The sequence below is a fragment of the Sprattus sprattus genome (genome assembly GCF_963457725.1).
Source record: "Sprattus sprattus genome assembly, chromosome: 5".
NCBI lineage: Eukaryota > Metazoa > Chordata > Actinopteri > Clupeiformes > Clupeidae > Sprattus > Sprattus sprattus.
In genome coordinates this window covers 11904178-11920445 of record NC_137924.1, presented here as the reverse complement: position 1 = coordinate 11920445, position 16268 = coordinate 11904178, and the positions used below count along the sequence as shown (strand labels likewise).

General features: G+C 42.5%; 1 protein-coding gene across 1 annotated transcript; it reads right to left on the bottom strand.

Moving 5' to 3' along the window:
* Positions 1–461: 461 nt before the first annotated feature.
* Positions 462–2130, bottom strand: sp9 (sp9 transcription factor; the record flags this gene model as incomplete). Its single annotated transcript, XM_080839432.1, has 2 exons — positions 462–1751; positions 2110–2130. 2 exons carry the CDS (start codon positions 2128–2130, stop codon positions 462–464), a joined length of 1311 nt encoding a protein of 436 aa, XP_080695558.1.
* Positions 2131–16268: the final 14138 nt, after the last annotated feature.

Genomic DNA, 16268 nt, shown 5'->3' with positions numbered 1-16268 from the left:
CTGACATCCACAAAGTGCGTCGAAAGTAAAGAAAACTCCCTGAATTTCAGGATCCACCACGGACAAAACAACCATAACATTTACAAGAAAAATAACATGTCATTTGTTGTCCACATATGTACATGGAGAATTCGACGCATATCTTCCAGTCAAATTCTTTTAGGTTTCGTCTTTGCGCACGGATCCTTACAAAATGTCTTTTGTCAAAACACTTGTCAGCTCGAGTCCATGAAAAAGCAGAAGTGTCATGGTAGATCAGCCGTTTCATATTTAGAAGATAAAATACTAATCAGACTTGGATTCATTTTTAGTTTAAACTAAAATAATGACTGTATGCGGAAACTCGATCCCTGGTAAGCAGTGTTTCACAAACTCAAGGCTCACCTGTTTCTGTCAACTTAAATGTGCTGCTATTGTCACTATATAGAGGTCATTCGGATATTATAGCGATGGAATTCAGTCTAGGAATCATGATGAGGAGAGGGGTCTTTGCCCCTGTTAGAGTTGACTCCGTCCAAAAGAAGTTCGGGGGACTCGGACCTGGGTGTCTCGAGGTTACTGGTGTCGGATTCACTGTCACTTCCTTTTTTACTTCCTCCGCCAGCGGTGTGAGTTTTAATGTGCTTGCTCAGGTGGTCGCTTCTCATGAAGCGCTTGTTGCATACGGGGCAGGCAAACCTTTTCTCCCCCGTATGGGTGCGAAGGTGCCTCTGAAGTTCATCAGATCTAGTAAATCGCTTGCCACAAAATAGCCAGTTACAGACAAAAGGTCTCTCGCCTGTGTGCCATCTGAGGTGAGCCTTGAGGTGAGATGTTTTTCCATATACTTTGCCACAACCTGGAATGTGACAGCTATGGAGTCCCTTTCTACGAAGACTGGCCCCCGCAGGCCCGAGCCGCTCTGCCTCCTGACAGTTAGGACAGTCGCATGTTGCCCTGCCGGAGTATCTCCTGGACGATCGCGATGAACTTCCTATTGAAGAGCTTGTACCTGATATCATGGCATTTGCGGCAGCCGTGTCCGTGTATGTTGGAATGACAGTTTTGAAACCATCTTGTGTCAACAAATGCTGGCTTGTTGACAGAAGATGAGACGCAGAGGGACTTATACCGGTGGAACTGAACGCAGAGTGTGTCAGGGTAGAGAAATCGGGGTTGTAACCGCTCAGTTGAGAATGTATGGCTTGTTGAGTCCCCGAGTGCAGTGAGCTTTGCAGAGAGCTGGCAGGATTCTGCACTTCTAGCCAACTGGGATTGGTGTGAACGTCCCACCATGGAGACGCGCCGTTTGCCACTTCACTCGAGATCGTGGAGTGGAAACCTGACTTGTACCACGACTCATAGGGGTGCGCCATGCCCACCCTTGGATAGAGTGATTCTGCTGAGCTGTGAACTTTGGATATGAAAGCCGACTGTCCAGACTCCTGCGATGTAACGCCGGCCGAGTTCGAGAACAAACTGCTGTAATCAGTGGAAAACGCCGAGGACGTGGGGGATGTGGATGCCAGGCAGAAAGCGCTGTTGCCCGTGCCAGTTGAAGTTAGTCCTGTCGATCCCCTACTCGTCGCCACGGCGAAACCGGGCAGACTCGATCCCAAATTACAACTAGAGGACGATCTCTTCCAAGGGTGAAATCCTCCTTTCGAGAAAGCGCTGGAATCAGGTAATGTGGTGAGAGGACTGGTGTTACCAATTTTGTTGCAGGTAGCAGCCAGCATAGCCAAAGGGGTAGTTCCAAATCGTGGTTCTTCCTAAAGAAAGACAAGTTGAAGTTTTTAGACATTTAGCATCGTGTTTAAATGAATCCAACTGCTCTATGAGACAGGCTGCGAAATAATCTTATCCATATCAACAAAGAAAGTTTTGTGTTTAGGAAACCTGCTCTCGTTATGGCCTTATAAACTGTACATAAAGAACAATATTACAACACATTTTTGCAGGAAAGTAAACAATTGCATAACAATTAATTTACAAGCAACCAGTTAATTCTTCACAACGTGCAAAGTTTGGCTATATGAAATGAAGAGCGATAACAGTGACCAGATACAATGGTGCAGCGTGGATGTTAAGGACATAAACCTTTAAAATACGTAAGACTGCATCACTTACCCCAAGTATAGAAGTAGCCATAGCCAGGTCCTGTTGTCCTGTTTTGAATCGATCACAACACCTTGTTTTGTTTCCAATTTGACTCAGACGCGCTCTGCTCACCCAGAGACTCGCGAATTCTCTCCTGGCTCAGAACTACTTCATCTAACTAGTTGTACAGAGCGCGTTCTTTGAAGTACAGCTGGCGAGAAGCCTTAGCCAATCCAAGCACTTGATACTTACCAAGGAGTTGGCTTCAGCCAATGAGCGCTTCGACCATGACAGAAATACTAAAGCGTGCACGTCAATCAATAACACTGATCCCACTGTCAAGCACCAAACGAAACGATTTTTTTTCTACATTTTATACATTTACCGTCAAGATTCCTCATATTATGTCTCCTCGCATAACACTCTGCAGCTCTTAATTAATTTCAATAAGCACGACGTCTTCAGTGGGTAAGCGTTTTGGTTTGCATTGCTATGAAAATGATATTACTCATTAGGTTAGGATAATCGATTCTTGTCATGTATTTATGTTTAGAATGAATTGAGACTGTTGATATACACACTAGGCTAGATACTGCTTAAAGTTTAAGTTTGAATGGCATTATCTGACTGTATTGTTTGTTGTTCAACACTTGACATTATACATTTTTCAGCGGGCACCGCTGCAACGTGATATTCTGTCAAAACGACTGAATGTAGGTAGCGCCTCTAATCTCCGCTGCCACCCAATTTGTCGGCAGTTGTTTTCTGTCATCATTTTTGGCGGAGTTGACACAATTTACCACTTGTCATTGGTTTTGAAACAAAGGACACGCGAACTCAGAACATTGTATCGCAGTCTTTAGAACTGATAGCGGAGCGTTGGCAGCACATCGAACCTCTAGGTGGATGACAGTGCCGTATCCCCACTTGATGAATTATGGTTAGAAGTTTATTGAGGACTTAAGAACAAACATAGGGAATTATCAGAGCCGTGTGTGTGTGTGTATGTGTGTGTGTATGTGTGTGTGTGTGTGTGTGTGTGTGTGTACGTGTGTGTTTGTGTTGTATGTACTTAATGTGTGTGAGTGAATGACTGAGTGCGCGCGCGTATGTTTTTGAGACGGGGGGAACGATTGGGCTTCTAGCGCGCGTGCGCTCATACCAACACTTGTTTTAAATGCCTGTAGCTAAGAGTAGGTGAGCCTGTGAAAGGGAATTTGCTAAATAGGCTACAGTAGTCTATATCATGATACAAATGGGGCAGCTCAACATGAGTGTGGTTTTGTCAAATAAACTTTTAACAAAAAATATGTAATTCATCCTAGAATCCGATTTAATTCATATGTCTGAAGTTCTATCTGTACAGAAATTGATTGGCTATAGTTCGTCCGTATACGTAGGATAAAGAGGATATGTCGACAGAGGTGACAAAGATGGGGCCGATAAACAGACATTATTTGATATGGTTTGTCAATAAGCAACGAACTTCTCAACGGCACTCTTATAGCAAATGCTGGATTTTCTCAGTAAACCTGTCTACTGTCTCTTTTGAAAGATCAATGCATTATGCCAACGTGCTTTAAGAGCTTGTTAAAACATTTAGGGGTAATGACATAATGTAACAATAGTCTGCTTTTGAGTGAATCATCATCTCTTTAAAAGTTAAAGCAATTTTCTTTAGAATGGCTTCACCGAAAGCTGTGCATTACAGTATTCAGAACGGCCAAATAATGCTCTATTATGGAGCTTGAATGCTGCCAGTCAGTCCAGGCGCAATTTGCTCAAAGGCGCTTTTCCTTAAATCCCCACCTATGGAGAGGTGAATATAAAACAATTTATTCGAATCCAAGGAAAGGAGCATAGAAAATTGCATCATTTTTGTAATCATTGCAATTTGACAGAAGTGCAATTAGCACTATTAAATGTCGATTTCGCATAAACAAATTTGATTGATATGCAAAACCACTTGGGATCTCAAGAACAGATAACACGTTTGATTCTATCTGGAAGGATTGCTGTGGGAAAGCATTTTATACGAATGCGTTGCGATTTTCTCCCCCGCATATAATTGATTTATAATTGTGGAAGACTGTAAAATTTCACAGTTACTGTTTAACGAATGTAACATTTTTGAATGTGAGTAAAATTCCGCTCTTTGAATCACACCGGGAAAATATCTCGGGCAATCTCATTATTATCATCGAAGTCATACTTTTCTAGAAGTGTCCCTATGACAGACCGTTGAGGGGCGAGGCAAGATTATCGCTCTGGATAGAGTGCACGAGGCCTCTAATTAGGGTGTGCGTTCTGTCATTATTGGACTTTTTCTGGATATTTAACAAGGCGAAATAGATTGTTTGAGTGAAAAGCGCGCACAATCACCATTCAAAAAGTCTGATATGCCCTGAATGATTAAATGATCCTAAATAAATATGTGTGATGTTTAGTAGTAAACACTAACACTTTTGTTGACAGTCTGTTAAGAGTAGGCCTACTGTTAAAATACTGCAGTCACACACCAGCATTTTACAGGACAATAAATAGATAAATAATCACATAATAGAAGCAAATTACTATATCACACCATTTAAATATATAATTTTATGGAAACTATTTCAAATGCATTGATAAAACCTCAATTTACATTCCCACCAGTCGTTGGTGAGCACTTTTCTGTGGCAATTAGGAGCCTATTACAAGCCATTAGATTGATCAATGTACCTTAAACAATGAGAGTGATTTATTTGGAAGGAACAAAACGCGCTGCATCTATTGTAGTGAACCGAAGTGACGGTACATCCATCACAGCGTTAAACAACAAAAGATAAATGATTAATCCAGATCTATTCATTAAATACTTGCCACAAAAGAGGTTCCGACTCAAGTATAGAATATTACACTCTCGTTTCCTGCAAAACGCAGGGAGCAGGATCTTAAAAGGAAGTCAGTGAAAAATGGTAGAATGGTTTCAGTGTAGATTAATTTGTTCTCGCAATTAAAGGTGATTTCTTTTTTTTGTGGATAATTAGCTAATCTCTTCTAATCTTAAACCCCAAGAGTATGTGCCTTGTGGGATTAGAGGGACATTGATTTTCTGATTTTGCAATGTAATACAAACGTCAAAAAACTAATTCTATTAAAATGACACTTGAATTTCTCTTTGATTCAAAATAAACTAACCGAAATGCGGTTATAGACACATGCACATGTATTTGCCTTTTAAATGCATTTTGATGTTTCAATAACACAGGCCTCCTTGAGCATAACGTTTTTTATATCTTATTCTTAACTTCATCTGAATTATACGTTTGTACACATGTGGATACTGGTTTATGTAAAATGATTCGTGGCAAACTGTTGTTAATACCGATAGGTTTCCAACTATACTCAGTTTATACCTGGAAAGCACATACAGAGTTCCATCGAGGTCTCTGTGATTGCACAATGGTTATTATCTTAATATTGTACAACAAATATAAAAGAAACGGTAAGGTCAGTGGCATGTAGGCCTATAAATCCTTATCGGTGTGGGGGCAAGCGAACGCTGCGGGATTTTCTGAGAGCCGGCGATGTTCACCTGCCTAAAGAAATTGTGTTGGAGCATCTGATTTGACTTTCAGTGTGTGGGTGACTGCTTGCTGACAGTCATTCGTCGAGTTGCACAGTTGAATAGCTGGTCGGTTTCAACCATGTTGGTCTCTCGTGAAAACTCTACCATGATTGACGTTATTGTAATCGTGTTTTCAAATAAAATAATGTTGTTAGAGATGGCATGGACAATGAATTTCTGTGTATAGGCCTCATTTGTAGAATGACATTAAAACAACATTGAACTTGCGGCATGCGTTAAAACATGATTTGTTTATTCTTAGGTTAGTTGTGAAGAAGAAGTAGAATTTGAGGTCTTTCTCTGGTAACTGAAAAAGATGAGCTAATTTGCTAAAACACGGAGCTGATTTCAGAGGCTGGGGGAGACATGCAGCCTGGTTGGACGTCTCGAGGAGCATCTTCATGTCTGGATTTAATATTATGTCTTTCCCAACTGTCTTAAGGGACGACATTATGTGAGACAAATGTCATAATTCACTACCGTTCACGGGTTTCTTCATATGTACGCAATACATTAGAAGATGAAAATTGACACAACTAAACCCCATCAGAGTTCATGTGCAGTCCTGCCGTGAAGAAGTAAAATGCCCAATGCTTGTATGATGATTATAACTTATTTCTATGAAACACTCTGCTCAATGGGATATGGGATACTTAGGAAATAATTTATTTTCAGATGCCTCCGCTAAGCGGCCTTTTGCCATGCCCCTCCATGTTATTGAGAAGAACTGGACTGTTACTTCACAAGGTATGTGCCCTTTCTTCTGACCATAAATGCACAAATGCAAACATACCATTCTCTAACACAGCATAAGTTTTAACAGAAGCAAAGCACTGCATTTCTTCATGCTTTTTTTTTGTATATTCTGTGGCTCAGGCGTGCTAATCACACAGTGTGAACAGTACTGCAGGTCTCCTCTGCATGCTACACCAACTCCTGAATCCCAGCCAGCACATGTTTTTTTTCCTGTCTTTCTGTCCTCTGATGAGTGATGTACCCAACAGATACACACACACATCAGCAGGTATCTGGTGCAGAATCCCATGGCTTACCAAGTAGCCCTTGCAATTGAACTACACAACGTGGCACTGACCAGTAATTTCAGAGTACAGTAGCCACGTAGGTGCAACGAGGAGTTGATGCGGGCTTTCTACCAGTGATAATCTCTGTGTACCTGCTTGAAATGGCACTGACCATGGAGGATTTACCAGGACTGTTTGTCCTCCCATCCCTGCATGTTCTCTGGCTTAGGGGCACAACAGGCTGCTTGTCTTTGTGGTGGCCAGACACATCACTCATACACACCAACCTGTGATAAGTGTTTTAGATGGGCTTTACAGTTCGTAGGTCATAGCACTTGGAAGCTACTTCTCTTCCTGAAGAGAGCCAATGTCCTTTTCTCTTAAATGTTTGTTGACATCCATCACAAAGAATGTTTAGTATGTTACCGATCTTCTGGTCATTGCCATCAATTCTTTAAATTTGATTCTATTTGGGTTATTTTTATCGATATCCTTCTCACTTATGTTATTTTTCTGAATAGTTGCCCTCCAAGTGGTCGTGGATCGGTTTTTGTGTCTGTGATGTGAAGGCAAATTTCTAAAAAGTCCTTGAAAGCACCACAGGAGCAGTGTTCTTCATAGGGAAGACACCAGTGCAATCTCCTGCAATTTATTTGCTGCAGGTTTTTTGAGCTTCAGCTGGCCAATCACTTCAGCCTTGAGCACCAGGCGAGGAGATGGAGATGGACAGCCATGGGTTACATTTAACTGCTTTGCTGTTATTACTCCTGCATTCGTTCGTTAGGACATGAAGGACTCTTGAGGTTTCTTTTCACCACTGGGAAAATCTATCAATATGCCCAACATGGGGCTGTATTCCTCTGATCCCGGCCCCTCCCACAGCCAGTCCCCCAGAATGGCAATTTTCCTATGGATTCCCAACACAATTGATCTATTATGGGATTATCTGACCTCGTAATTGGGCTTAGTGTTCTAACACTGGGGTGTTTTTTTGAATCTAAGGATCAAATGTACTTAATTGACCTTTGTTTCAGTCAAAGAAGGAGAGGCGTGTGCTCACTGTGTATTGTCTACGACCCCTCACGTGCAACAGCAGAAACTCAAGGATGTGTTGACTCGTGTGCTGTACCCCCACCACTCCCCACTTCTACCTCCCAGGCCCCCCCCCCCCACCCCCCCCCCGATCTCAGGAAGTCAACCTTCTCCAGCAAACTGACAAAGAGTCAGAGTGCAGCTGAAAATTTCCCCTTCTGCACCATTGACCTGAATCAAAGCAGAGTGCCCACTCCCCACCAGCGCAGCCATTTCTCCCTGCCGATTTCCCCGAGCTTGCCAGGTACGAGCTCTCGCTGTGCGCGTATTATTCACACTTCACATATGCAGCAACGTTTTGCTTGTTTTCCATCTCGCCCATTTCCCCAGAGAAGCGGTTTCATCTTAAACCACAATCATACAAGACATGAGCCACTTTAAGTTATTGTCATAATCCACAAAAGGTATAGGATGTGCTCCCAGCACCGGTCCCTGTTTTGCCTTAAGTGGTGCTGTCAATCTTGCTCCAAACACCTTCTTGCATGTTTTGTGTCTTTAAGAAAGGAGGTGTATGATGAAATGCATGGACGGTCAGTCACACAGTGCCGGTGTTTCTGTTGGGAGAAAGGGAGTGAGTCATCTGAGTTAGTGTGTCTCTTCAGTGACTGGATGGGACCCAGCATGTCTGCACAGCTACATTCACCTGATGACTCCTACCCAAGCAACATCATAATATCGCCACCTCTCCGCTTTGTGGCATGTGTGGAAGTGACTCAGACCCAGAACAGGCCTTTTCTGAATGACGTTTGAATGTTTTTATGTGTCGTCTCATCGGCATAATGTTGTGTCTCCGACAGGCAGGTCTGAGAATCATCTGCAATTTACGTTCACAAGGCGATTTTAAGCATGGATGTTCAATTTGGAGAGGAATGGTTTAGTTTTTTCCCTAAACTCTGTGATAGAGGCCTATAATTTTGCGTTTTATAAATTCACTCATGAAAACACAGTTTGTCCCCTTGACGTAAGACTGGAAGAAATTACATTGTGAATTGACAAGTTTCATGCAACAATATTCCTTTGTTGCACTTTGAAAAATTGCGCTCAATACATTTTCAAAAGTCTTCCGAAATTGCTTTTATTTACTTTATTATGGCAGCTTAATGCTAGCTGTTTTAGGGCTCCCTGCAAATACTTGAGAAAAACAGCTCTAACAAAAAGCTTATCAATTGTCATCACTCGATGGCAGCATAGAATTTACTTCTAGTTCTCTCTCTCTGTTTCAAGTTCCATTGTGTTTTCGACATCATCTTTGTCTTACACAATTAAAGTGTTACACGGTAGAATAATTTGAATTGCTGCCACAAAAATGGGGACAGTCTCTTTTAAAAATCGCAGAATTTGTTTACTGATTGTATGCGGCTATTGACTTTCCCATTATGTGAAAAGAGCACTGATTAGTGACTCGACTATTGCAGGCAGACAGAGAGGCCAAATGGACAGGGCTACAATACAGAGCATTTTGCCGCATTGTTCTCAGACCCTTAGTGCCAGGGATTAGTCAGTGGACAGTATAATAAGTGTGTCATTTTAGTTCCAGTGCCATTTTCCAATAGCCATTTAACAGACTTGGTATGACAGACTGCGGCCATATGAAATCTCAGAATTTCATGAGATGGTGGTCTCTCTCTTTTTTTTTTTTTTTAATGTATCTGGACAGGATGAACTTGTTTTCTTTCTCATCCACGAAAAAGTTTACGGTTTCACTGTCCCGCCCCAATGAAACATATCAAGTGCGGGATCTCCCAAAGTATGTGTAAACAGCGCATAATGTAATTGCATTTCTTGAAATCATTTTGTCTGGTAGGAAGTTTGTCTGCTTTTGTTAAGGTGTAGCCAGACCACATTTGAAAACAGCAGCCCAATATTGTTCACATGAACTGACATTTACATGGCTGCAGTGCGTCAGGTCAAACAGTGTACGTGTAGACACTCTGTGTATTTGTGAGTGTATACGGTGAGCGGCATATTCCCACTGTGATGCACAGGCATTTGAGGTGTGTGATTCCTAGGAGGAGTATTGTCTGTTATTTCCTCTATGTTGTGGTTGAAGTCTAAAAAACATATTGTTTTTTTCCCAGTGAAAAATGCATACCTGTTGTTATCACTTCTGGATAGAAGACAATCAAACGCATAGAGAACACTTTGTTAAAGTGTGTGTATTTTAATGGTTTAGATTCCACTTGCTGTGGTTTTGTGGGTGTTGGCAAAGTGGAGAGTCATGCATTTCAAATCCAAGGCATTTCTGAAGATATGGCCATGTGGCGCACCAGGGCATATCTTTAACTAAAAACAGCTCCTTTATTTCTGCATGTAGAAAACAGTCCTTATGAATAATGGCGGAAAACCACTAGGGCTCAAAAGAACAGACTCTTCCTCCATGGATTTACAGTCTTCTGTTTTGACTCGCCATTGTTTTCCTTTCAAGAAGACCATAGGGAATGCGTGGCTCGTTCTACCACTTAACCGTTAGCAATTTCTGCCTTTGTTTTTGGAATTATGGAAATGTTTTATCTGGTGTCAGGCAGTACATACTTCAACATTCAGGGCACTTCTTTTCTATTGCTTGATTATATGGTTGAGGAGACAGACTAGGTCTCAGTGGGGCTGTATGCTTTTCCCAAAAGTGTTCTGCAAGAACTGCTGGTTATAGGGCTTTTTGTGGGTGTCAGGGTAGACTGCAGCTTTGAGAGGTTGAAAGTGCTCTGTGGTCAGTAGGTGCCATATGACAAAGCATCACAAAGAGAATGTGCACTGCGCTTCACGTGAACACTGCAGTATTCTTTGATGATGGTTTTCTTGTCACTGATCAATCTTCTGGCAGTTTTTCCCAAAGTTTTCTGGACTGAACTTCCTGGTACTGAACTCTTTGCCCCTGGGCCAAGGAGTGATTGGAATGATGGTCTCTGTCTTACCTGAACCTTTTACTTGACTGATTCTTATAAAACATGGCCATGTCTGTCAGGGCTCACGGTTTGATGAGATGTGTGGTTATTTTGCTGTTCATTCATTCAACCAAAGGCCTTGACTGCAGCTTTATTGAAACCAGGCAACAGTGGAACTGGATTGTCTGCTTTGAAGTGAGGAGAACCAAGTTGCTCAAACTCGCCTCGTGGTGTACACATTATAAATATTTCTCCACCCCCCCTAATGACTTTGAAAAGCCTGTGTAAACATTGGATTTACTTTCAACGAAACCATCCAGAAAACTATTAAAGAGAGCATTATGGTATCCTGAAAGCTGATTCTCTCCAACTCCTCATGTTCCCCAAAGTCTCACAGAAGGGAGTAGTTTCCTGGGGTAAATGTTCCCAGCGCCTGCTCGGTGAGCGGAACCGCTGGGTCCTGTGCCAGCGAACAAGCCAGACGCACTCTCCCTCTCCCCACTGGTGCAGGGGACCCTTGAGTTCCCCACACACACACACCTCCGGCGGCTCTCGTGGACTTGCTCCCACTGGTTTGACTTGAGCAATCCAAATCCACTGCAGAGCTGGAATGCACATACCGTAGCCTTCATCAGCTCCACTGATGGTGCTGTGCGAGGAACCCAGTCCTGGGCTCTGGAATTCCACAGTCTGGTATGCATTTGCAGCCCCCCCCAACCCCCCCCCCCCCCCCCCCCCCCCCCCCCCCCCCCCATCCATATGTTATTCTTGCCCAGCGCAGAAAAGCAGCAAAGATGTGGTGGCATAGCCAGATGTATTTGTCTAGGATGGATGTGGTTCATCACTTTGGAAGCTGCTGTTTTGCTTGGCTCCTGCACGCTCTTCCTCTCTTTAATCTCTGACTGTGTGGACACCTGCCTGCCACCATTGGGAATAGCACACAGCTCCTTAAAGCTCTAGAGCCACAATAAAAATGGCTACTGTTTCAAAAGCTTCGATATTATGCTATCGATATTAACTATTATTAAGGTTTGTAAATCCTCCATAAAGCCCATGGTTACTCCCAATGTGAGCTCCACAGCTGATGGAGCCAACACGAGATGTCAGGCTGATTACGAGCTCAACAGCATCTGTGGAGTGCAGTGGAAAATATCAAAAACCATGGAGCTCAGTGACAGGAGCCTCCATTTCTATAGAAGAGAGAAAGTCACCATATTTCTCCTACTTAGCTCTATGCTCTGGGGCCTTTTTTCCTCTGATGTGTTGCCAGACAGATGCAGACCCAAGTAATGAAACACATTTTGTGCAAGAGTGTGATTTCCAATAGATGGTCCACAGGAAAAAGCCTGGCGTGCTGTGTGTTGGCTGGGGATCTGGCCACAACTACAACAACTTCACCGTGGGATCACTGCGACTCTCGGCTTTGATCATTTCTTTTGTGTGTCATTCAGCCTTTTTAAAGAAGGGGGCTAACAAGTGCAGCGAAGTGTGCCTGAGATAAAGTGTTCCAAGTCCAGTGTCCAGTTCCTGTCCAGGCCGTCGTCATCTTTGTCTCATTGTGTGCTTGATGGCTATGGGAATCATACACTGGCCTCCCCACAAAATGCCACGGACCAGATCACTGCAATACCATACATAATTTGTGTAAGTCAGCACAAAGCCTGAAGATATATATCGCTTTTTGTTGCGTCTGCGCTTGTGTTTCGCTCACCCACAAGTGTTACACAATGGCAGTTTCATCCATTTGTTTCCACATGTTTAGATGGGCAAGGAACCGCTGTTTCCTTCTCAAGCCAAGCCCAGTAAAACAAGTAACCACTATTTCCTTCACAAATCATTGCTGTCTGGTACTCTGCAATTAAAACACTGTGGAATGGACCCATAGGCTGCAGACACACAAAGGAACAATATGTATGCTTTTATATAGATTGAATGGATTTTAATGTTTTGTTTTTTTCAGGTTGAAAGGTATTTCTGATTGTTACCCACTTGATATGAAATTTCCCCCTATATACACAGTATTATTCACATTATATTCCTTGGTGTGAGACAAACTAGTATCGCAGTGAATAGACAGGTTAGGACACCGCTTATGTGAAATTACAATGTTTTGGCAGATATGTTCAGCCGGTGTACATCATCTTCCCTGCACTGACAGTCTGTGTGGTTATAATGAGGTCTGTGATTGCTTTGAGATACTGAGCAAATCTACAGTGTTTTTCCTTCATTTTTCAAGGGGGAAGCTGGAATCGTCTTCCTTCTGTTTGTGGCCTCTGTCGGGCTACTGTGACAGCGCCAAAATGGGAATCTGATAGAATGAGGAGTTTTTCTGTCAGCCTCCACTCACCGTGGGTGATTAGACTAAAACGTCTGCCCGTCTTGACTGGAGATCACCGCAGCTTTAGATAACATGCTTCGTGATTGAAGGTCGAAATATTTTGAATTCTAATGGGCTTGCTCAATGAATTGCCTGAAATAGTCTGTAGAATTTTTCAGCTTCCTTCAACCGCCACCCCCACCCTCCTCTCCCTTTCTCTCTGTCCGCTGTGAAAAGAACCATTGGGAATGGCTGGGCCTGATGATCATAGAATTACTGGATGGTGATTCTAAACCCCTCAAAGAGGAGTTGCTATGGAGATCTCGTTCCAAACTGTGAAATGATTCACCTTTGAAAGGCTGGAGGGTCTGAAAGCCGAACACATCATTGTTCAGGTGGCGGTTGGTTAGGAAATTGCCGGTGCCTGTGCAATCAGCACTCCTATGGTAGTTAAGGATCTAAAAAGGTTTGTTCTCAGAACGATGTGGGACAACAGTGATGTGCATATGATGGTTTCTTTCAATCAAGTTCCACTCAGACTCACCGGTTTGAAAAAAATGACAGAGCGGGGGCTTCTATGAAAGGGGAATGAACACCATTATTGTCTCTGTCAGAGCTAATGAAATCCTGAACTACCCTGGTACATTCATTCCCTAACTGCATAAATCTCATGTTAGTTTCAATGGTTATCTTCTGTCAGGTGAAAGCTCCCTTGCCTTTTTTTCCCCTCAATCTGTGATGTATTTTAAATAAAAATCTGGATAATGAAATACAGCTGTGAGATTGATGGTTGCTGCCTGAGAAAAATTGATAAGTGTTTAGATAGAGTTATTGAGATCTGTGCACCACCCAGACAGTGTACCTGACGCTCATAGCAACGCTTTCTTCATATAGAATTGCACTAAGAGAAATTCATGACTGACAGTGAGATAAAGTAAAGGTGTTTTGTACGTTATACCCTTTCAAACCTCCTTTTTCACTTCTTTGCATTAGTTTATTGAAGGGATGCGTCCTGTTAATCATATCTGTACAACACATACATACAAAGAAGAGCTTCATTCATGTATTTTTGTTTTCCTGTCAGGAATACCTACAGTAACGGCATGCTTTTCTTGATAGACCCATAAAGTAGATTTTATGGCTTTGAATACCAAGGAGAATTGCTGTGCATCAGTTAGGTGGAAGAGCCCAAACGCAAGCCAAAGAATGCAGTGTGTGTCTTCGGTGTGTCTTCCCCTTTCTGCATGTGACAGCATGTACAGGAAGTTTACTGCCAGTAAATACTACCATGTTGTTAAATTACTTTGATGACATACTCTCATGGTTATCAACAATAGAATACACACACTTTTGTTGATCAGTGGTTTCATGTATTTAATAGAGTCAACTTCTATCCAAGAAACATACATGGTTGACAGTCTGTCGTAAATTATTGACTGACTGTAACTTACAAACTGGCAATAAATTGTGGGTGTTAGCCTTCTGGACTGGAAGGGATATGACAGTTTGGTGTGTGAGGTGGTAGGACCTACAGGACATGTTCATTAAAGAAACTGAAACGGATTTCTAGAAAAAAAGAAACTCACATAATCAGAACCGTGCTATATCCTAACAGCAGTACCATCACGCTAATGTTTAATGGCCAAATCTTCCCTGAGAAAAACAAATCAGTAGTACTGTCTTTACTGTCCTGTAGTACTGTCTTATTTAGTGCTTAACCTGCTAGATAGAGCAGTCCTTTCTCCGGTACTTTTATGACAGGTCTGTCCCTGGCCGTGCCAGCTGTCTGGAGGTATTAAAGCAGGGCTGAATGGGTGGTGGGCAGTGGATGGCGGCGGCACTGGTGTGCTTGTGTTGGCTTGGCTCAGGCATGAAGCTCCGCTGACTCCGCTCTGGCTGGACCAACAGTGAAGGGGGAATCTCCGTTACCTCGTCCTCTTGAGGTCCTACACAGAGGCCTTTGTTCTGGTAGTCAAAGCACACCTGTTAATAGACCTCTCCAAAACGACCCTAACCAAAATGAAGTAGTAAAATGTTAATTGCGAGGTAGACTTGACTTCTGAAACCAGCACCCAGCTCCTCCCACCCCTCCCCTCCCCACCTTCCTTTCTTTCGTTTTTTTTTTTTACTATCTTCCTTGTGGCTTTGTGTGGCGCCGCACTCTCGTAAGTGCTGTCTTTGCAGAGGCCTACACAGACCTCATCGTTAAAATTGTGGAGCTTTCCCCTTTGCGGTATGAAAAAAAACCCAAAACATTTATTTCGCTTTTTTTTTTATATATAAATCTTAACATACGTGGTAAATTAAAATGACAAATCAGAGGTGTGCCAAAGCACCGCAATTGAAATGTGTTCCATTCATAATTTAGTGAATGGGGATACACAGTGTACATTTTAATTTTTTTAATGTGCTGTACTGCAGACGGTGAAGGTTGTTTAGTGGGAAATGTGTACATTTTTCGATATGCCTCCAATAAATCACTAGGGTATACGCCCGAGAGTGCGGCTCTTTATTATCAAAGTCGTTCTGAACTTGCACCCAAAGATAGTTTAATTGGAGTTGAGCGCGCCTGCTTCCTTGTTAGTCTGTGTTATCAACAGACATACATCTGCTTATTTCAGTGCCCTTGGCCATATATCAAAAACCCACACCTTTTGATGCATACTGTAATCAGTGTCTTTCCATAGCAGAGAAGAATCTTCCTGTGGTTGCAACCCGAATGTCACAATGCTTTACAATATCTATGTCACCCTATAAACCGCATTGTGGATTTAATCAGTTATTGTGCCATCCTCTTGTATGAGAGAATTGTCCAGATCAATTCAAGGGACAACATCATAAATGTGAAACATGACTATAAGCAATCTAAACCTTAATGCAGCCCCTAAGGCCTTAGTGAGCTTATACATTTTTGACCATTCAGAAAATAATTCACATGGCATTATTTTCACTTCAAGTTCAAGCACGAACAGCGCACACAATAGCACATTTTCATTCCAATCAGTGTAGAACTCAGAGCTGCTAAATTGGAGCGGCAAAACAATAATTCCACTGATTAGCCCCTTTCTGTGTCTAGTAAGTGAACTGTTTATACTGTGGAGTACCTCTGGAAGAGGAGCGGAACCAAAACAGGCTGATTAGGCAAAGAGTAATTGGATAACTTCATTTCTCCATGAGGACGAATAGCTTGATGACAGCTTGCATCAAGGCACTGAAGGCTCTGTACACTTGACTGAGTGGTATGCCTGGCATTAAAGCTTTGTTTT